Source organism: Lissotriton helveticus, chromosome 6 (assembly GCF_964261635.1).
Source record: "Lissotriton helveticus chromosome 6, aLisHel1.1, whole genome shotgun sequence".
NCBI lineage: Eukaryota > Metazoa > Chordata > Amphibia > Caudata > Salamandridae > Lissotriton > Lissotriton helveticus.
Window position 1 is genome coordinate 680,296,372 of NC_136067.1, and position 22,393 is coordinate 680,318,764.

General features: G+C 45.4%; 1 protein-coding gene across 10 annotated transcripts in view; it reads right to left on the minus strand.

Annotated features, from left to right (window-relative positions):
- The window catches only part of SNAP91 (synaptosome associated protein 91), a 797,825-nt gene that overhangs the window by 385,727 nt on the left and 389,705 nt on the right, over positions 1–22,393 (minus strand). For all 10 annotated transcript variants that reach the window (XM_078648151.1, XM_078648145.1, XM_078648146.1 and 7 more), the window contains exon 10: positions 6,594–6,664. In XM_078648151.1, coding sequence (XP_078504277.1) covers positions 6,594–6,664 — 71 coding nt within the window. The remainder of the gene's footprint in view (positions 1–6,593; positions 6,665–22,393) is intronic.

The following is a 22,393-nucleotide window of genomic DNA, read 5'->3' on the forward strand; positions in this document are numbered from 1 at the left end:
TGTGTTTGTGCTCTCTATACTTTCAACAATAGCAATAGCCTCTCTCAGGTACGGGTTCTTTACCAATAACTTTTCTTGAACCCTGACATTGTTGGTACATCTCACCAACTTATCCCAGTGTTGTGAATCGATTTAGATTCCGTATGAATTCCCCGATTCATGCTTATATAGATACATTTCACATTGCCCTTATACAGGCATAGAAATCCAGTCCTTATTTAGGCATAGTCCATCTACCCAAATACAGGCATGGCTACTTAAATCCGTTCATCTACATCACAATGGGTTCCTGGAAACCCAGACTCTTAAGCCTTTAGGACTTCCCCTTTCCTGGATATTGATTTCTCCAAGAAGTCATTTATTATGCATGAACATCTATTCCTTAGGGGTTCATTCATGACAATCATACGCCCGACTTCTATGTCAATACTGGCATTCCTAAACACCTTCAAGGTATAAATATACCTTCACTTGCTATGGCAAGGCACGGTGCGGTTCGGCTGCCTACTTGCATTACGCGGCTTGCCACAGCAAGTCCCGAAGGAAGTCATTCCCCCAACTGACGCATTGACCAGACGCCTTCATCCTCCCTGCCGAGAATCCTGCTCCAGTGTTTGACTCTCCTTGCGGGGTGTTAGAGAATCGAGTCCCGGGAAAGAGATACCAACCTCTCTCATTCTAAGGTATGGAGCGGATTAGAACCTAGAGAAACGTTTGGCAATTCTTGGCAAAATTAAACTAAACTACAGCTAAAAGAGCACCTACTTCTTCCCTCATACTAGACTTAGGTTAGGTACACTGGGGTAGGATTATTTTAGAAGCACCAGCTGAGTATTTTAGCCTATGTTATTTATGTATGTATTTTTATATGTGTCATAACAAAAGACCATGCTATTACAGTATTATTTTATATTACTGTTTATGCTGTACGCATTATTCTTCGCATTCTGTCTTACGAAGGTAGCAGTTCATAGCTCTTGCGTGAGAGAGAAGTCTATTCAATAAACCGATTTTTATTGAAACGCCCGTCTCTCTATTTCTGTGCAACTCTGTAGAAACAAAGCATGTACGATTGACTGAGTGAAACGGTTATCTATTGTTTCCACGACTCTGAAGATATTGTTCCGCCTCTAAGGGAAGCAAAGTTGTCATGTTTATGCGGTTGTCAGAAACTAATCCCTTCTTGTTCATTTGAGAAAGTTTCTAGTGGCCTCTGAGTTAGCTGGCACACACAAGTAATTACGTTTAATGTACTCAATAGAGACATATGGACCTCAGTCCTATGTCAAAATTATAGTGTATATTATTCCAATGTGCAGAGCCTATTAGGGATACAGGAACTACACTACACCAGATTAGAGAATCAGTTAGAAGATCAAATTCACAAGCGCATGCTAGTGTTCGCAGGAAAGCCACGTAATTCTCAAAACTTTCACCTCTTCGTTGAGGCATTGTAAAACATTTGTGGTGTTCTAACACCACATTGATCTTCACCACAAAGTGTTTTTCTGACATTAATACAGACATCTCATAAGCATTTTGTGGTTCTCCATAAGCATTTCCAACAGAGGCTGTGATAAATGTTACAACCTACCCCTAAATTGTACAGCAGAACTGCTAGTTTCCTACCAGCAGAACACCCCCCCCCCCCATAGCTACAAGGCAAGAATCAAAAGTTTTTTCCCACTTCTACCACAGTATAAGTGGTTCCCCTTTATCAGATAAAAATAAAGGAGGTGAAGACATTATTGCCGTTGCCATCATTGAAGGTTATGTTGGGGTTGAAAGCTGTAGAAAGCACAGAAGAAATGGATTATACCAGTATGGATACCAATAAGTGAGTCACTCTTTGTAAATTAATAGTAATGCCAGGAGAAAAAATTCTAACACTTTTAAAGGAACAGGAAAGTGGTTGTTAGCAAGCACTACTCCCAATACAGATATAAAAATAATCAACTCCACAGGGTACTGGAAAACATTCACTCCGGTAGAGATGCTCCAAGTTCCGTAAGTGAATCGACATTGATCTTGCATCCATTGCACGAGTAACAAGGTATTGTGCATGTAACGCACTATATCTCCCACAATGTCCCAAATCAAGATGGACGCTACATTGCCCATTGGGTGATGCAACATCACCATGAGTGTGTGCTGCCGGTGTGCCATGTGCTGCCCCTTGAGCACAAGAAGAAACTGTTCCTGAACCCAGTGGCATAGCAAGAAGGGGTCGGGGAGTGTTCAGCCCCGGGATGCATTCGTTTTGAGGTCGGCATCCTCCCCCGAGCCCCTGCTCTTACCTGCGGACGTCACGGGTGGCCAAAGTTCTATCTATGCCACTGCTTGAACCGCTCTCTGCCACCACACTTGAGCAAAAACCTCAATGGTGCTGCATGCTTCTCCCGCAGCGCAAGCAGGTCGGCCTCATGGCTGAGGAGTGAGCGCAGGTTGTAAGGCGCAAGGCAAGTCCGACGGTGCTCACAAGAAATCTCAATTAACCACGATACCGCGGTCCAATGAGACATACCTTCATAAATAGAAGACCGTTCGGCCAGCTGGGGTTGTTCAGCAGCAAGGTGGAGGGTTTACTTCAAATGGTGTACAACGTGGGTATTGGTGAGGTTTCAAACGCCTGTCTCCTCCCAGGCTCTTTGCTGCCAGTATTACATCACTCACAAAAAGGAAGGCACAATCTGGTAAGTGTCTCTTGATGCTTTAATAGTTAGATTCTTCACCAACCAAGATTAGCAACCTCCATTTTCAGTCCTCCATACCAACTGTCATCATGGAACTCCCTTGGAGACAGCATTCCAGAAGACTACAGCTCTGAATAGAACAGATGGTAGTTCTACATTCTAAGCACAACATATACATAACATTAAGCTTTTCCTGACAGCAGATCTACAGAACTCAGTAGCAGGTACAGTCATCTCGGAAACCAAATTTGGGAATATTTATATTGTAGGCTTTTGCACGTCTTAACTAGCAACCATCATATTAGTCTTCCAGCCACCAGAATATATTTTAATGCATACCTACTAACTTCGGACTACAAAAAGACCAAACCTATATCTTCACTTGTGGAAATTGTATCCTAGGCTTTTGCAATATAAAAGAACAGACTCATTTAATATACATGAAACGCTTACTAGAGTAATCGGTTGAAGTAGAAAACCATCCTCATTCTAACACACTGTCATAGCTATATCCTAAACCAATTGCACCCTTTTGCAAATTAACTGCTATTTCCTTAGAAGTATATTGTGAACAGACAGTTTCCTAACAACGCTAGCTACGTTATCTGTTCTGCAAAGAGTTCTATCGCCTCGGCCTAGGGTCTTTGTGCACAATACAAAAACAATTAAGGGAAGTAAAAATAAAGCGAGTAGAATTACAAAAGAGGTTGATGATGGAGGAAGTGTGATCACACAAAGGCTTCAACATAGTATACAGAGGTCACATACACATCAGACATCGCTCAGAGACAGCTAAGAAGAGGGTCATGGAAGCATTTGGCCTTCAGAGATAGATCAGTTCACTTTGACCTCCAAATCTTCTAAGCCCATAGTATCCTGTACTTCTGGCCCTAGGAAAGAGGAATATCATGGAACTGTTGACCTGAAAACTAATAACACCAGAACCCAAAGTTCTAGAGCTACTTCCAAGCAACAATCCTTCCCATTTATTTCTGTCATCACACCAATAGCCCCATTGTTACAAACCTTTCCCAGGGAAGATGCACAAGTTGCTTGTCAGAAATTGGGCATTGTGATACCCTTAGTTATGGGCTTGGATACTTTTAGATGCATCAGTACATACCTTTTGAAAAAAGAGGATGGATCCTGGTAGAGTTTAAGGATATCACGTCACATTTTTGTGTATGTCCAATAGTAGACTGATTCGGGTAGAATCCTGAGGGATATGTAATAAGCAAAATACAATCTTGGGTGTCTTTGTTTTGCTAAAGACATTGTGTTTGGTGGCCAGCTCACCCTTAAGACCCCATAGTCTCTAGTTCCCTCCCTTGGACATCCTCCAGGGGTGTATGTTTGGATGCCAAAGTCACTGGCCACCCCAAGAAGGTTAGGTATTTGAGTGAGACACTGAGCTAGCTAGAAATTGGACAAACATTCTCTGATGGTGTAGATAGACTCCGTCCCTACATTCTGTAGCTATGCCATACTAATATTCAGTCCCATCTTTTTTAGTGGAAACCATCTAACAGGAGGAATCATAGCATCTCCATGGAGCTGGAATGTTAAATGGGCATGCAGTGCACCCAAGAGAGGGGTGATGTTCAACACACTTTATGGAACAAGCTTGTTCAAATGTACTTTAGACGAAAAACAGACAGGGGGTAAGGAGGTTGCTTTTTGGTATTGGTCCATCCAGGAGGAGATAGATGGAGATTTCAACCTCCCAATGGAGCTATGGGGAAGTGAAATCGTGTTATCGGACGAGGACCTGTGGATAAAATCTTTTTCGCTTTTATACAGACTTGTCAAACCTGCCTGGCTGAGACGAAACCACCTGTTCACTCTACACCGGGCATACCTCTCCCCTCTACGTCTCTCTAAATATCAGGAAGGGAAATGCTGTAACAAATGTCAACTTCCAGCAGCCTCAGATATCCACATGTTTTGGGAATGCCCCCACATAATCGCCTATTGGAAAGAGGTTAAAGTCACCCTGGATTCAATTCTCAAAACCAACATTCCCCTTACGCTATCATTAGTTATTTTTGGCCTAGATCAGAACATCATCGGGGTTGTGCGGTCTTTCTTATTCTATGCTATCCTTCTGGCGAGACGGCAGATTTGTATACACTGGGTAGATACCATCCCCCCCCGCACACTCCGCCTGGCTCACGTCTCTTTACGAAACATCCAAGCTAGATCTGGCCAGATCCGGTACCACCCAGTGCCCATCCTTTTGGAAACCCTTGATAGACTGGAAGTGAATCTTTTTTTTTTTTTTCCCCCAAAGGTCCAATGATTATTCCCACCTACTCCATGGCTCAATCTAGTGGTTTGCCCCGATTCCGTGTTTTATTTACTGGCCCTACAGGCATGAAGTTGCCTAGAGGAGTGTCAACAAGGTGCACTACATCTCCCGCCAACCCGCAATAAATTCTGCCTAGTTTGCAAAGCGGCTCAATTATCAGGGCCTTGCTCCCGAAGGCAGTGAGGTGGTTGGTGTGTTTCTTTGCATCTATGGAACGAGTGTTGGGCAGATGAGGATTAAAAAAAATAAAATAAAAAAAAAGCTTGTTCAAATGTATTGTTATGTTACGTGAAAAAGTGGATAAAACATTACAGTTCGGGACAGGAGTGTGGAGTTTGCAGCCAAGATAAAAAAACTCGAAGGGGAATTTAAATGCTGAAAGCGAAGTATTGTCCGGTTCTCACAGGCACAGCATGTGCCCTACTAGAAGAGGGTTGCAGCAGCACATCCCCTGATGCGACATCCTGTCGGATGACAAATGCGCTATGCAACCAAGTTCTTTACAACTCGATAAAATAATTTGTTGGATGGAAGAAATTGTGAGCTGGCTATTACCCAGAGCCTAATAAATATGGAAAAAAAACTGTTAAGCTGTAAATATAAAGAGCTACAGCCTTAAAAGAGAAAGTGGATAGATATACCTTGGAAAACGATTTTCTCACTATCTTACCTTTACACCTGCATGTACTAGAAATTTAAAATCCAGAAAAACATATCTCTTTTCCATGTCTAGAGAAAACTGGTTTGGAAAAAATGATATTTGAAAAAAATGCAGTCAACTCCCACCTCTACCCAAGCAACACCAGACAGAAGCAAGACCTACATGTGACGCTCTTTTAAGTCTCATCTAGAAACTACCTTAGAAGTCAATTTATCGAAGAACGATTGCCTTTAATGCCTTTAAATGTATACATATAGCAGTGTTGGAGTCTGCCCTTCCCTCTTGATTAATGGCTTTCTTCTATATATCATTTACCTTCTTCCTAAACAATAGTATTCCTCTCACCCTATTCTGATTTTGTCCCTTTTCAGAAGCATTTCGTCTTTTCTATATTCTGATGATCTGATGAACCTGTGTCCTTCACAGAGTTATTTATTCTTTTTCTTTTAGTACGCCATGGAAATGCATGTAACTGTGCTTCCCCTTAATATCGCCCTCACTCTGTGTTGTTCTCTCCACCACCCACAGTTATTGCACTACGTCCCCCCACCTCTCACCATTCAACATTACTTTTTTGTAATGGTCACTTTCTCTCATGTTTCATTACCAGTTCTCACAAACCATTTATCAATCACTTCGGAGTGCAGTGGTTAATATAGTGGCATATTAGGACCATCAATGATCGGAACTAAGAGCAAATACTTAACGTAGACCCTTGTTTATTTGTGTATGGAGCCTTCTCTAAAAATAATTCTTACAACACTCTTTCGCGTCACTCATTTCTATACACATCGCAACAAGTTCCACTGTTATTGTTCACTATTTCCTTAGAAAAGCCCACTCATCTCACTGTTTCCGTATGCACAAGACATATAGGGTTGAATGCTAACTAAAATATCTTCAAAACTAGATCCAAAATCTAAATACATACCCATTGCCAGATTTCTTCCCTTCTAACGTATTTAAATGCTGTTCAAGGGTCTCCATTAGACTACTTGGTGCCTGAAATTGAAAAAGGAAATACAAGGTGTGTTCACATTTAGTTAGTCTGTTTGCAAGAAAGCCTGTAATTTAAGTTAATCTCAACAAGCACAAAATCTTTCTTTCTATTTGCAATATTTTTCAGTGTGAAGCATGCTCATGCTATATAAGTCCAGTCTAAATCAGCCACGTTTAAGTTTTGCAATTCCATGCTTGAAAGGCTGAAGTTAGAAAAGCAAAGCAACCTTTCTACACGCAGAAGATACTAATAACGCAAACACGTTATGCATTTGCAACCTGCACATAAACATCAATGTCAAAATTCATTTCAAAACCAAGTGGTAACCACGCAGAGGCAACACATACCACATTTGCACGGGTTAGGTCGAAAAGTTGTAAGTCCCACCCTGACCCCATGAAAAAAACTCTTTGGGTGTAACCCACACCTTCCACATCACTTACACCAGTCTGTTAAGATGAACCAAAATGTTGTTCATCAGCCCCAAACCCACTCAAAACCTTTAATGGTAAAACTCACATACAAAGACCAACGTATGCATTTAAGAGGACAACATATTAAACAAGGATTTGCAATGCAATAGGTCTCGCATTTAAGAGAGTTTGAGCTATTGACATTGTAAATGACAATGCCTTTTATTTATGTTTTGTTTTTAAAACAGATAAATAAAAGGCATTGTCCTTTATAATGCCAATAGCTTACACTCTTGCAAATTTGAGACCTATTGTATTGCAAATGAGTTCGGTGCCCATGCTATAAAAGATTTTTTTAAAGCATTAGGATAGAGCTTGCCCTGCCTGCAAAAGCAGGAAGGACAAAGCTATTTGAGAAAATAGTGCTCGGAGGCTGTAATTAAAGCCTACCGAGTAACAACACACGTAACAGGGGATGTCGCCATGGGAGGTTACAAAATGAAACCTGCTATCTGACGAGGTGACCTTCTCGCTTGCTGAGCCTATACATGAGCCCGTACAAGATATTTGCGGACCTGCAGGTTTCCTCTTGCTGGCCGAATGAACAGAGTTCGCTCAGACGCTGCGCCGCAGAAAACGGCAGCTGGCAGACTGCGGTAGGCCTCTCTGTTGCATGAGATCTTCACGCGCCGTTTCCTGCACAGCTCCCCTTGCGCATCTGGGGGCTGAGACCTGCGGCGGCTACTGCTTACGCTGCTGTGCAGTACGAACCAGACGTCGGCGAGACTGTGAGCTGCTCACCATGTCTGCTGCCTGAGGAGGGTGAGTCCACCGGTGTGCTGTAGTGAGCGGCGGTGCCCAGGAGAAAACCAGACGGCGGACCTTGGAGGCCGGGGAGATCCTCCCGGAGGGTGTCGGAGCGACCATCTGAATCCCTGCGCGTCCGTCGGCGCTGGTGGCGGTGACTGGGGTCGGGGCCCGCCGGAAGCCTGGGCCGCAGAGGCGGGGTCAGGCCTTGTGTCGGGTCGTGTCCTGCGAGCCGCAGCTGGTGCGGGGCATCCCGCGCCGGGCCTTGCTTAGGCGCGGTGACCGGGGAGGGAGCCATTGATGCGCCTGCTGTGAGATGGCTGATTGGAGTCCCCTGGCATTTACCTTTGGTGACGGAGTGGATCGCTAGTGAGGTCGCATGTACATTGCAGCCCTCTGCGTCTCCTCAGCATAATAACGGACTTAGGCCACGAGTCCTCGGCCTAGATTAAGTGGGCATCGGTCCTAGTGGCAGAGGTTGCTGTGTGGGAGCTCTTGGCTGTCTGGCCTCCCGAGTGGCGCTTATTGACTGTACCTTTGTGACCTGGGGCGCGCTGTCACTCCCCTGCTTTACTATATATAATACCTGGCCTGCTTAAACAGATCTTTCAGAAGTTATTCGTGTAGCTGGGGCCTCTAGTGGCGGAAAGTCTCTCCAATTGCCCACCGCCTTGCACCTATACGCCCTGAGGTCTGCTGGGGTGACAGACACAAACCACTTGGAGCTATAGTGGGACTGTTGGTTTTCAATGTGCGTCACACTCTCCTTTGGCTTTACCCTCATCAACTTTTCTATACTGCATTAGTGATGTTTACTCAACAACTATGGGGAGGACTGACAAATCCCAGCCGCGCCTCACCTTTGAATCGCGAAGGGCCCCTAAGAACCAACAAAAGGCCGCTTGGGATTTTGAGGCTAATGCACATTCGGACGGCCCCCCCCCCGCCTGAATCCACATTGTTGGTTATGCAACGCACTCTGCAGTCTATTGAGGGTACGATGGCTGCGGTGAACCATCGACTAGACCATATGTCCTCTCAACTTGAGAAGCAATACGCATACGTGGGGGAGGTGGAACATAGGGTTTCGGCAACTGAAGATGGCTTGAGCAGGGCACAGATAAAACTCTAAATATGGAGAAAGTTTTAGCTCTTATCCAAGCAAAGAATGAGGACTTAGAAGCGTGGTCCCGGCGCAATAATCTCCGCATTACTAGGTTGCCAGAGTCGACAAATGTGGGCAAGATGGAGACTTATATGGAGCTTCCCATCTCGGACATCTTTGGTACAGAGCAATTATCCAGCATGTTTATAGTGGAGCTCACCGCTCCTTAGCTGCTCGGCCGGTCCCGGAGGCCCCTCCTCGCCCTGTAATTGCGAGAGTCTTTAACTATAGGGATCGGGACACTATACTGCAGCTGGCTAGAGAGAACGATACTATTGTCCAGCAGGGCAACACATTGGCCTTCGTTCCTGATTTTCAGTTGCCGTCCAGGCGGCTAAGCGAGAATTTGGCACTGTGAAACAGTTTCGGCGAAATGAGGAGGTCCCCTACGTCATGTTGTATCCAGCCCGGCTTCGTATATGAGTTGACAATGACAGCAAGATTTTTTTCTCCCCGAAGGCTGCAATCGAACACGCCAAACACCTGAAACGTAGGAAACGAGACTCTATTGCTGCACCTGAGGAGGAAGAGTAGCAAGACATTATGCTATCTGCTTAGAGCTTAATGGCTCCTTTGGTCTTTTGCTTCCTGTTTGAGATGCTATCTCTTTATTGTCCAATTGGTACTGCGCTCACTGCCTGCATACACCTACGGCGATTCTCTTATATAACGTTTATGCTCAACATAATTGTTGTCTTCTACCTAGCTCTGCAGCCTCTTTGCTCTTATATCTGATAAGCCGCTCTATTACAAATTTGTAGCTGTGCGAGCTCTTTATACAGGTTCTACCTATTCTGTACAACTCTCTAGGTTCTCTGTATTGACATATCTTTTATTGTTTTCATCACTTGGGTCACTGCAAGTTCTGCTCCAGTTTGGTGTTTGAATATTGACTATTGTATGCATTGATCGTATATTGTTTCTGCTCGGTCAACTCCTACTCTGTGGGAGGCTTGCGTCTCTGTGCCCTCCGCAAATGGGAGTACCCCGAATTTGTTTTGTTGTTTTTGGGTGGTTGGGGGGTTGGGTAGTTGGGTATGGTACTGGGATGGCTTTGGCCTGTTTGGGTTGATGAAGGGGGTGGGGGCTTGGGGGTGTTTGGGGTGAGGATGGCAGAATGTTTTTGGAACTTTTCTGGACATACAGTATGTGAGTATGCTATTATCTACTGCATGCTATCATTCAGTTCAAAATTTCTTTTCAGGTATCTCTTTATTCTGACCTTCCATAATAAGTAACGTCATCAAATTTCTCACTTGGAATGTACGTTTCCTTAACACGCCTAAAAAGATTAGGAGGATGTTTGCGTATCTGGATTGTATGGGAGTGCATATTGCCCTTCTCCAGGAAACTCACTTGACCAAAGACTAATATAATCGGTACGCGCTGGGCGAGTGTGAAGGCGGCGTCCGCCTATTCATTCTATGCTTGGGGTGTGTTAATCCTAGTGAAAAGGGAGTGCCTTTCACAGCAATTAGAACTGAAACGGATGAATGTGGCCGGTTTGTGATAATCCATGGCCGACTGGGCGGTGAGAGTGTATTGATGTGAATATTTACAGGCCGAATGTGGATGACCCCTCGTTTTATTCTGAAGTATGGCGCAGAATATCATTGTTTCCACCAGCGGCATCATTTGGGGAGGGGATTTCAATCTGTGTTTAAACATCACCATAAATAGGCATGGCAGCAGTGAGGCCCAGACATGTTATTAGGACTATTAGACACGGGCCACCTACACGATGCGTGGCGTCATCGCCAGCCCTCTGATCGGGAGAGCACATATGCCTCCTCAGTGCATGGCTCTTGGTCCCCCATTGCTTTCTGGCTTGTCTCAGAGGTAGTCTGTACCTGGACGGTAATGGTATCGCATGAGGCTTGCAGTTTGTCAGATCACTCTCCGGTGCTCCTTGCGCTATAGCTCCCAGCGTATCAACCGCTGCCTTTTGCGTGGCGGCTTCAACCCTTGTAACTTAAAGACCCGGTATTTAAGCAATCTCTAGCAGAGACGATCAGAAATTATTTTAGAGAAAATGAAGGCACAGTGGACAGTGCGGGAGTGCTCTGGGAAGCATTCAAAGTCACCGTAAGGGGTGCTTGCATCGGGGGCACAGTCTGGAGTTCTGCGGGACAACAGGCGTAGAATAAAGAAATTGGCGTCAGACATCTCCAAATTGGAACGCGACTTTGAGATAGATCCTACCACTGCAAAATTAGCTGAAATACGAGAGCTGGTTACAGAACACAATGAGACTGTTGACTAGGAACTGTGCGTTGCTACCACGTAGAATTGCTAGATACTATGGCGAGGGAGGCCGTCCTAGCCATTCACTTGCTCAAAAACTCGCAGAATCACGAAGCCAGGAAGCTATAATTGAACTTCTTGATAACAATGGCGAGCCCCAACACTCGACCGAGGACTTTTGCAAGATTGAATTGCAGTTTTACACTAACCTGTATGCTTCTAGGAAATCCCCATCGACCGAGGAGATACATGAATACCTCAATGACGTGGCGCTTGGGTGGCTATCAAACGATCATTGTGAATATCTCGTGCAGCCATTCGATGAGGAGGAGGTTAAGGAGGCCATAATGTCCCTACCAACTTGCAAGGCTGCGGGGCCAGATGGTTTGCCAAGTGAATTCTACAAAGCATTTACAGCGGACCTGGCTCCTCGGCTATTGGCTGTCTATGCAAAGGCCTATGAAACGAGGACTCTTCCACCCTCCCTCCTAAGGCCCTCCTTGTCACATTACTCAAACCAGATAAACCTTCAAATACGTGCGGGTCATATCGTCCTCTCTCGATCATCAACATCGACACAAAGATTTTAGTGAAAATGATCGCCATCCGGCTGCAGCTCTTGGTACACCTACTGGTACTGCCAGATCAATCCGTGTTTGTTACGGAACGGTCCACAACTCATAACCTACGCACGCTGTTCTCCACGTTGCACTATTTTGAATCTGATTTCCAAGCTGTTACTGTGCTGCCTTATGCAGCAAAAGCCTTTGATTCTCTGCAATGGTCTTATATGTTCACTGTACTAAGCAGGATGGGCTGTCCCCCATTTTTTGTGCAATGGCTTAAAGTATTCTACAGTGAACTGGTTGCCCGTGCTCGAGTTAACGGCTGGGTGTCGTCCTTGTTTCCTATCGAGAGAGGTACACGGCACGGACGCCCTCTGTCGCCCATGCTTTTCTCCCTAGCCCTGGAGCCTCTGGCATGTAAGCTACGCCAGAACACTTGGCTGCTGCCCTACGGTTCTGTCAACGTCCACTGATTGTCTCCCTATATGCGGATGACATGTTGCTTTATGTCCGCTAGCCCGTTGTGCATCTGTCTCCGCTACTCAGGGAGTATGTTCAGTTTGAGAGGTTTTCGTGCCTTGGGATCAATTGGTCCAAATCAGTAGTCTTTCCTCTTACTGCGCTTACCAAAGAAGTGGAACTTGACTTCCCTTGTCTTGGACCTGTGACCCCATGAAATACCTGGGTGTGTAGGTACACCAGGATCCTGCTGTAGTGGTTTCTGAGAATTATGGTCGTACGATTACACGCATCTTCGAGCAAGCCGCGAGGTGGTCACACCTACCCCTTTCATTGGCAGATAGGATAGCAGTTGTTAAAATGGTCTTTCTGCCTACACTGCTATATTTCTTTGTCAACGTACCAATAAAATTGAATATAGTACTGTTCCTCAACCTCCAATCGGCACTGTTAACCTGTGTGTGGGGAGGAAAAAAGCCATGATGCAGATGAGACCTCCTAGTGCAGCCCTTTGACCGAGGAGGATTTGAGGCTCCGGATCGGCGCCTCTATTATCTGTGCGCTCAAGCGCAATTTGCGCATTATTGGCATTTCCCACAACACTGCCGATGGCCCCTTTCCCCCCCTCTCCTCAGAAACACCCACACTCCGCAAGACCCCCACCGCACAACAGTCTGGCAAAGGACTTTACGGCAGATCTCCACAACCACACATTGACACTCATTATGACGCATTCACTTCTCCATATCCTCCTCCTAGTTTCGTATTCAAGAAGTTGTTTTGTCTTTTTTCTTATTCCATTCTTGTTCATACCCCCCCATTAACACGTTTAGACTAAGCGGACATTTTCCTCTCTACATTTCTACAATTGGTCCTAAGCGGCCTCTCCAATAACATCCTTTGTTGAGGCACTTTGACATCCCCAACATGGACAGATCCGCTATAATCTGGTATATATTGAATTAATTGTCGCAGACTATCCGACAATTGAGACCCCTGCATCACTAATGCACTTGATAGTGTGCCACACACAGACGGATGGGGAAAACTAGAGATGGGAGCGTCGCTGCGCGACCATGCCACCTCGCGCCACCTCTCGTCCTTACATTCCAGACCGTGATGCTAGTACTGCAGAGCACCATCACATGTCATGCACCACACACCACCCTCGGTGACACTCCGTCAATTACGCCGAAATACAAAGTGTGACGTGAATGTACATTGGACATGATTTAATGTAACTCTGTAATGTGCCTATACTGCTGAACAATTAGAATGCTCAATTTCTCATTCACAACAGGCAAAATTGTAATGTTTTTAACTGTTGAAAAAACGAATAAAATATATACAAACAAAAAAAAAATTGGCCTTTCCCACAACATTTTCAGTCCCACTTGGCTATCGAAACGGATGCTGTTCTTCCTATCCCATTACAAGCAGTGGTCCTCTCGGGAGGTCCGCGGACAGAGATAAATCCTCCTCAGTGCACGTCATGGGCATGGCGACTCCTGGCGTCAAGAGCTCAACTGCCGTATTTATATGCTCCACTGCTGCCCCTAGCTTCTCACCTTGATACCTCTGCAGCACGGGAGGCTGCAGCCCTGAAAGAGCTAGCAGATGCGGGCATCACCAGATTGGGTGATTTATTTAAGGAGGGTTGATTTAAAACACTGCGTTAGGCACAGAATGGTGCGGATCAAAGTTTTATGTTCAATTTCACATACGTCTGGGTTTGTCAGGCCGTTCGCGCGGCATACCCTGACTTCCCTGCGGAACCTACCACTTTATGTGTACTGCAGGCATTGTTAACGGGAGTGAGTCGCAAAGGGCTGATATCCAAACTTTATAATTCCTCTCTGCGTGAATGAGACCAGGAGGAGCACCCCTCTTGCCTACGCTGGCAGACCGCGTTAGGCAATTCTACTGCACCAGAGTCTGGACGGCGTGCTGTCAACTTACGGGCCGCCTCACAGCCAATTGCAACCTCACAATTATTCATTTTAAATATTTGCATCAGATATACTACTCCGCTAGTGCGGAGGGCTAGGAAGAGCACCAGAAACGCGCGTTTCCAACTAATACACCTCTATATCCTCCACAGGGCCTACCTCACCCCGAGTAAAATAGCAGCGTACTTTGGCGCAGTGGAAGCAGCATGCCCCAGATGTGACCAGATAGGAGCAGACCTAGTACACATGCTGAGGGGCTGCCCCCGCTTACAAGAGTATTGGAGGGAAATTGGGGACACCATGAATGCAGTAGCGGATAGGGAACTGCAGTACGACAGCGCGGTCACTATCTTACACTGGTTCCCACATACACGCAAGAACAAACTGTCAAGCAAATTCATCGACATGGGCCTACTTATAGCGAAGAGAGAGCTGACCAAGGGGTGGAAGTCGAAGGTAAGGCCAACACACCGGAGGTGGCTGAATGAATTTTTGAAGTGGGCGACAGCGGAGAGTACGATCAGATACCAACTGGCCCGCCGTAACTCAGATGAGAAAGCTCAGGACGCAGCAATGGCATGGGAAACATTAGTACAGGCGCTGAGAGATAGTGCAGTGGAGGAGGAGGGGGAAGAGGAGAGGGAGGACCTGGTGGCTCCAGTAGCGATGGTAACGACCCCGGCACCTACGCCGGACACACATACACGGTAAAAATACAAAAGCTCCGAAGTCCCACAGTATAGGCGCATATCCTTGCGCCAGGCGCAGACATAGACACCGAGGGGGGGGGAGGCTCCTCGGGATCCTGTAGAGGAACATGTACGAACCTTGATGAGTGGAAGTGGGGTACGGGGCGAAAAAGTAAAAGCAGAGGGCGGGGGGCCCCATATGTTGACTACAGCAGACAGCCTAGCCAAGAGAGTAAAATGTAACAGAGTAACGCCGCCCGACCTCCGGGATGTGGGCTGAATGGCTGTGTACGAGACGTCTGGAATGTGATAGGTGAACAACGACTCTGCACTACGAGATCCTGAATCCAGCAAAGTACACTGTAAATGACTCGACAATAAAAATTGTTTAACAAAAAAAATCAGATATACTACTCCCCCCTACAGTTATATAAATATGGCCTGAGAGAGACTGCGGACTGGACTGTGTGAGGTATGCCGTTGCGAATGTAGATTTGTTCCACGTTGCCTGGCTATGAGGGGGTGTGTTTGCTTTCTGGACTGCAGTGGTGAACATTCTAACTGACATTGTACTGGAACCTGTGGGCTGTACTCCTGAGCTATGTCTATTGGGCTAGGTCAAGCACCTGAAACCGGCTAGATTTCCACCCTTTTTGCAAAGAGTGGTGGCGCAGCGCTGGGGTGCAAGGTCTGTACCCACTATAAAACAATGGCTTCACGATTTGATTTATTGTAGGGATCAACTGCAGGTGTATGAGGAGGATATGCCAGAGTCCTCCCGCCCTAAAGACTTTTGGGCCCCCATTGCAGCCTATTTGATGTCTCACCCTGACATACTGTGAATGCTCTGCCTATTATGTCTGTGCGTTCTCCTTCCCCAATAACGCCCTGTATTTGATTTGTATTTGGTCCTAATTTATACTGGTTGCCTCTTTTTAAGGTATCTTCTCCCATTATTGATCTTTCTATAAGGCATGTAGGAAAATGTGTTGCTGTGTCCGGAGGGTGCTGTACTTATGATATTGCTGTTCTGCCTGGGAGAGGGGGGGGGGTTGCAGTGTTCATATGTCCTGATTGCGTTTCACTATTTTGTACTTTTGATTGTATGGTTTACATGGAAATCAATAAATAAAGTTTAAAAAAAATGAGACAAGGCGGTACTGAGGAGGGACTACTAAGCCTATTGACCAATGAACAGGTACAGTGGACAATAACCAGCCAATTAAAAATATGGCGGAGAGTAGGAGGAGCTTCAAGTCCCTACCTGAATACAGTATGCTTCACAGAGCAGTGCAGGGGCTGCCGAGGTTCGACCCATAACGTGGGTAAAATATTCACAGCACGCAGCACGGGCGATGCTTTGTCAATCTCCACAACTCAGGGTTGTACTATGTTGCATCGGCAATCCTACACTCTGAAAAAGGGGCCTACTTTCCCTATTAGAAAATTAAAATTAAAATGTAATTACTGTTACTGATGTGTTTCAATGTCTCAAAAATTAGTTCTCATGGTAAAATGATTGGCAGCAAGATACAAACCAGAGAAGGCCTTAGATAGTGTTTGGTGGAGCAGGACATATGACAAAAGTTGGGGGGGTGAGGAGGGTGGGTGCTAGCTGGTATATTTATTGTGTCACAGTGTGTTCCGTGTGGGTCCCGTCTCGCGGTTGGCAATCGCAAAATACAAGAGAGTCATGTGACCCGAAAACCAGGAAGTAAATACATCCTCGAAGCCGGTTTTCAGACCGTGAGACGGGACCCACACGGAACACACTGTGAACCAAAGGTATGATCCAGCGGACACTTGAAAGAGTTGTCGATTGAGAACAAATCCGCTTACAAACACTGAGAGATCCTCTCCTTTTGATTCCCCCAGGCGCATTGTGAACCGCCCGCCGAACCCGAACCAAAACGGAATACAATTTCACGGCGTGCACAAACTACTTAAACGGTAAGAATCGCCGTCCACCATCACTGCTACTTAGTCAAACACCAACTCAGAGGAGATCCCTCACAATTTGTTCCTCATTTATTACAGAAACATAGGAGAAAGACACATTCCCACCAGTGAGTATGGTTTCAAGTACGTTCGATACTGAAAGTTGTCATCTGGATCAGATTTCTTAAAGAATGTACACTTGTTACATAGGTGGTCCCGCTCCGCGGAAAGTGATGAATTGACGAGGCACATCTAGCTCACATTTGGAGAGGTAAGAGGCAGAGAAGTGGGTGTTGAACCCAAAGCAGTTTACACGTACTTAGATCCCGCACTAACATAGGTTCCCCCTATTTCTCATTCACAGCCCATGGTCCTGACGAGAACTCCAGAACCAAGGAGTTTGAAACGCGTAGACCTTCCCAGATCACGATTTTTACGTGGAAACCATAAGAAATTTGAATACATTCTGTTGAATTCAGAGAGTTATATCACTAATAAGAATCTATGGTTTCAGATTACGAATTGTATATAAATTGTAAAAAAGTGTATGATCTTTTAGACCGATAATTGTTTGAGTGTTTGTTTAGTACGATTGAAATGTCCCCCAGTATGAATGAAGGATGAAAGTAAGATTTTTCATGATTATTGTTTACGTATTTTTATTTGTTATGTGCTTCAAAAAGTCACTTTTGTAACATAAAATACTCTGAGAAAAATACAGAAAAGAAGAATACTTGCAAATAAAATGCAAATTCATATGGATTAACTCAATGATAAGAGTCTCTCTTGCATAGTTTCAATCAGATGCACGGAATGAAATAAGTGTGTTGAATTATTTGGCAGTATTGGCATTTCATTTTTGTAGTACTAGTTAAGGCAGGGTTTGGCCTTACTGCGTGGGAACCCATACCCAGTGGTGATTAGTTACCAAGAATTCAATAGCAAGCAACGCCATGGATCATACAGAAGTCCTATATGGTATAAAGGAAGAAAAGGGGATGGGGAACCAGGAAAGAGGAAAACAACAAAGTGTAGGTAACGGAAGGCAATGTGAGAAACGAATACGACAGTAGAAAGCCAAAACAAGAAGCCACATTACCAGGCACCTACTGGGTGAATGTGAGATCTTTATTGCCTAGTTCTGCCTTGCTTTCCCGGTATGTTACACCCCTCACCCAGAAGTGAACCAATGGCTACTAAATATGACAGTCTCAAGCTTCCTGTTATCCATAATTTCCATGTCTGACCTCTCTGGTTCCTAAAAAAAAGCCTTATTACACCCCCCTCCACCCCTCCCAAGCAGATCAGATGACAAAGCAGCATGTGTCCTTGCTTCCTGATGCTGCTTGATGTTCCTGACAATCCACCTAAAGTAAAGTCCACTCTATTTAAAAAGATGGCTCAAATATTACAGTTAATTCCATCAGTCTGTGTTACGTTGATTGCCAGTGATCATTATTGAACTCCTTTACTCAATGCTTGCTAAGTAAAATTAAATCATTCTAACTGAACCGCTCACCTCTCACTTAGCCTCACAGCAGCATATACTGATGGAGCAGATTTCATCTGCAGTCAGGCATTGTTTATGAAATGCGTTACTTACCTGTAACAGCAGTTATCCAGTATTGGTGTCTTTCATAGATTCACATGCCTGAATCATTCCCCGTCGTCGAGATGGGAGCCCCGGTAATAGAAAAGTAATGTCCTATAGACATACATAGAGAAAAATAGGCCTAAGGGCCTTGCCTTAGTAGCCTATCTATGTCCTTTTGTAAAAAGGACCAAATTTCCAAAGGTAGCCAATCAGCTACCACCTCCCTCTAGAACCTTCCTGCCAGGAGCCTCAGTCTCTCAGATTTTCGTACGCACCAAGCTAGGTAGACGTAACACATGCTCTGTAGTGAGAGATGAGCCCTTCCTGGGGAGGTGGGAGGGTTGCATGTGAATCTATGAAAGACACCAATACTGGATAACTGCTGTTACAGGTAAGTAACGCATTTCTTATCCAGTATTATGGGTGTCTTTCATAGATTCACATGCCTGAATCAGAATAGCAAGCAATACATTATGCACATATGCGATGGAATATAACAGTCTGAGATAATACATATCATGTGACTAGATACCATCAGTAATATAAAGAGTAAAGTAAATAAATGTGCATACCATTGCAGGACGGTGGGAAGTAGGAAGGCTCATCTTACTGGAATAGATGGCGAAGTACAGCTTGGCCCACAGCTGCATCCTGCATCAGTTCCATGTCCAGGCAGTAGTGTCTGGTAAAGGTGTGCGGCGATTTCCAGGTGGCCGCTCTGCAGATGTCCAGAATCGGTACACCAGCGAATAGTGCTGCCGACGTGGACACAGCTCTCGTGGAATGTGCTCGGACTGAGGAATGTAATGGACGTCCGGCTTTGTCATGACAAAATGCAATTGCTGCCGATATCCATCTGGAAATGGATTGTTTGGAGAGTGGCATGCCTTTTCTCGGCCTGCTGAAGGCAACGAAAAGTTGTTTTGTCTTTCTGAAAGCTTTCGTTTTGTCCAGGTAAAATTTTAGACATCGCTTAATGTCCAAAGAGTGAAGAGATCTTTCAGCCACTGTGCCTGGGTTCGGGAAGAATGAGCGAAGCACAAGCGGTTCATTGAGATGGAAGTCCGAGGGGACTTTAGGAATGAAACGAGGGTTGGTTCTTAAAATGACTCTGTCTTCTCTAAATTGCAAGAAAGGATCCTGTATCGAAAGAGCTTGTAACTCACTGACCCTTCTGGCTGATGTTAAAGCTAAAAGAAGTGCAGTTTTCCAAGAAATGTATTTGATATCAGCCCTATGGATAGGTTCAAATGTATGTTTCATTAATTGATTGAGTACAATATTCAGGTGCCACGTTGGTGGTATTCGCCTTGGTCTAGGGAAAGATCTGTAAAGCCCTTTAAGAAACTGTTTTATCAGTCTGTTGGACCATAGTGAAGGACCTTTTGAAGACCTTGTGAAGCGTGAGATTGCTGCCAGGTGTACCCTGATGGAAGCATGCGCAAGACCTGTTTGGGCCAGATGCAGGAGATAAGGCAGTATCTGCTCTGGAGTGATCCTGAAAGGGTGTATATTGTTGTCTTTACACCAAATACAAAAGCGTTTCCATTTCAAGGAATAAGTTTTGTTCGTGCTAACTGCTCTTGCTTTAGCTAGGACTTCCTTGCACTCCTGCGGGATGGGTAGGTGACAGAATTCTCGGTACTCAGGAGCCAAGCCGATAATCTGAGAGATTTCAGATTCGGGTGGAGTATCTGGCCTTTGGACATCGAGAGTAGAGAGGGATGTTGATGTAGTTGGATTGATGGTCGGACTGAGAGGCGACGGAGGTCCGCGAACCAATGTTGTCTCGGCCAGTATGGGGCAATGAGAATCAATGTGCAATGCTCCATTTTCATTTTCCGGATGACTCTGCTTATCAGGGGAAATGGCGGAAATGCGTACGCAAACACGTTGCGCCATGCGATGGAAAATGCATTTCCTAATGACCTCTGTTGGGGATGCCAACTTGCGAAGCTGTGGCATTTTTTGTTCTCCTTGGTGGCGAAGAGGTCTATTTGTGGTTTTCCCCATGCCGAGAAGATGTTGTCTAGAACTTGTTGGTCCAGTTCCCATTCGTGGGACATTGACCTCTGTCTGCTGAGAGCGTCTGCTATGACGTTGTCTTTTCCTGGGACATACTCTGATGTTAATGTGATGTTGTTGAGCAGTAGCCAGTTCCAAATTTTTTGTGATTCGCGAGACAGCGTCAGCGAGCGTGTCCCTCCCTGCTTGTTTAAGTAGTGCATTGTGGTCGTGTTGTCCGTCCTCACTAGCACTGCTGAATTTTTGATGCGAGGGAGGAATGCCTGTAGGGAGTGAAGGACTGCACGTAGTTCTAGGAGGTTGATATGCAGAGCCTTCTCTTGCTCCGACCATCTGCCGCTGATTTGTAAGTCTTGAAGGACCGCACCCCATCCTTCGAGAGATGCGTCCGTCGTTATGACGTGTGGAGTTTCTGGTAACAAGAACGTGAGACCTTTGGATAGGTTCTTGTGCTTCATCCACCAATCCAGCGTCTCGGATATTTGTCGAGTGATGACTATGTGATCCTCGAAGGAATCTGTACATTGGGTCCACTGTTTGGTCAGGGCCTCCTGAAGGGGGCGCATTCTGAGCCGACAATGAGGGATGAGTAGAATGCAGGAAGACATCATCCCTAGAAGAGATTTGAAAATCCTTACTTTGATGGTTTGTTTTGAAGATATTGCGGTAGCTAGAGTCATCAGTTTGTGTTTTCTTTCCTGAGACGGGAAAGCTTTGTAGGAAATGGTGTTTATAGTGGCCCCCAGGAATGTTATAATCCTGGTGGGTTGTAAAACAGATTTTTCGAAGTTGAGAGTCAAACCTAGGTTCCGGAAAATATCGAGACAGGCGTTGGAAGACAGCTGCGCGTCTGTGAGAGACGGTGCTTTCACCAGCCAGTCGTCCAGGTAGGGGAAGACCTGGTGATTCTGTTGTCTCAGGTAAGCCGCCACAGGAGCCAGGCACTTTGTAAAAATGCGAGGCGCTGATTTGAGGCCAAAAGGGAGGACACAAAATTGGTAGTGGAGACCTGCTACTTCGAATCGTAGGAACTTTTTGTGACGTCTGTGTATTGGGACATGGTAATATGCATCTTGCAGGTCTAAAGATGTCATAAAGTCTCCTTCCTCCAGGGAGCCTAAGATTTCCTGGATAGTCACCATTCGAAACGATTGGCTTTTCAGGAAGGCATTGAGCGCCCTGAGATCTAGAATGGGCCTCCATTTCTTCTTTTTCTGTTGGATTAAAAAGAAGCGGGAATAAAATCCCTTTCCCTTTTGAGCTGATGGGACTCGCTCTATTGCTCCCTTTTTTATCATGGAAGAGATTTCCTTTAGTAACATACGCAGGTGTTTGTGATGATGTTTGTGAGGAGGAGTTAACGGTGGGATGGAGTTGAATTCCAAGGTGTGACCGTGTTGAATTAATTGTAGTACCCACCGATCTGTCGTAATCGATTTCCAATTGTGGAGGAAATGTGTCAGCTTGCCACCAATTTTGAGCGGACAGGACGGTGGGGGGACTGGCTGCGGGAAATGGTCATTGTCTTCCGCCAGCCGTTTTCTTTTGAGATTTGCCCCTGAAGTTCGATCTCCCGTAGGAGGTCTGACGACTTTGTTGTTGCTGTCGCTGCGGATATTGTGAGCGATTTTGAGTGTATGAGTATGTGGATTTTCCTTGATAGGATCCTCTGTATGTGGATTGTCCTCTTCCTCTGTGCCCTCGAAAGGACTGGTTTCTGAATTGTAAGGTCCCGAGAGCCCTTGCAGTGTCGGTGTCTTTCTTTATCGTCTGCAAGGCTTCATCTATTTTCGCTCCAAATAGTTGTTTTCCGTCATAGGGCATATCTACAACCTTGGTTTGGACCTCTTCTCTGAAGGACGTCGCCTTGAGCCATCCTTGT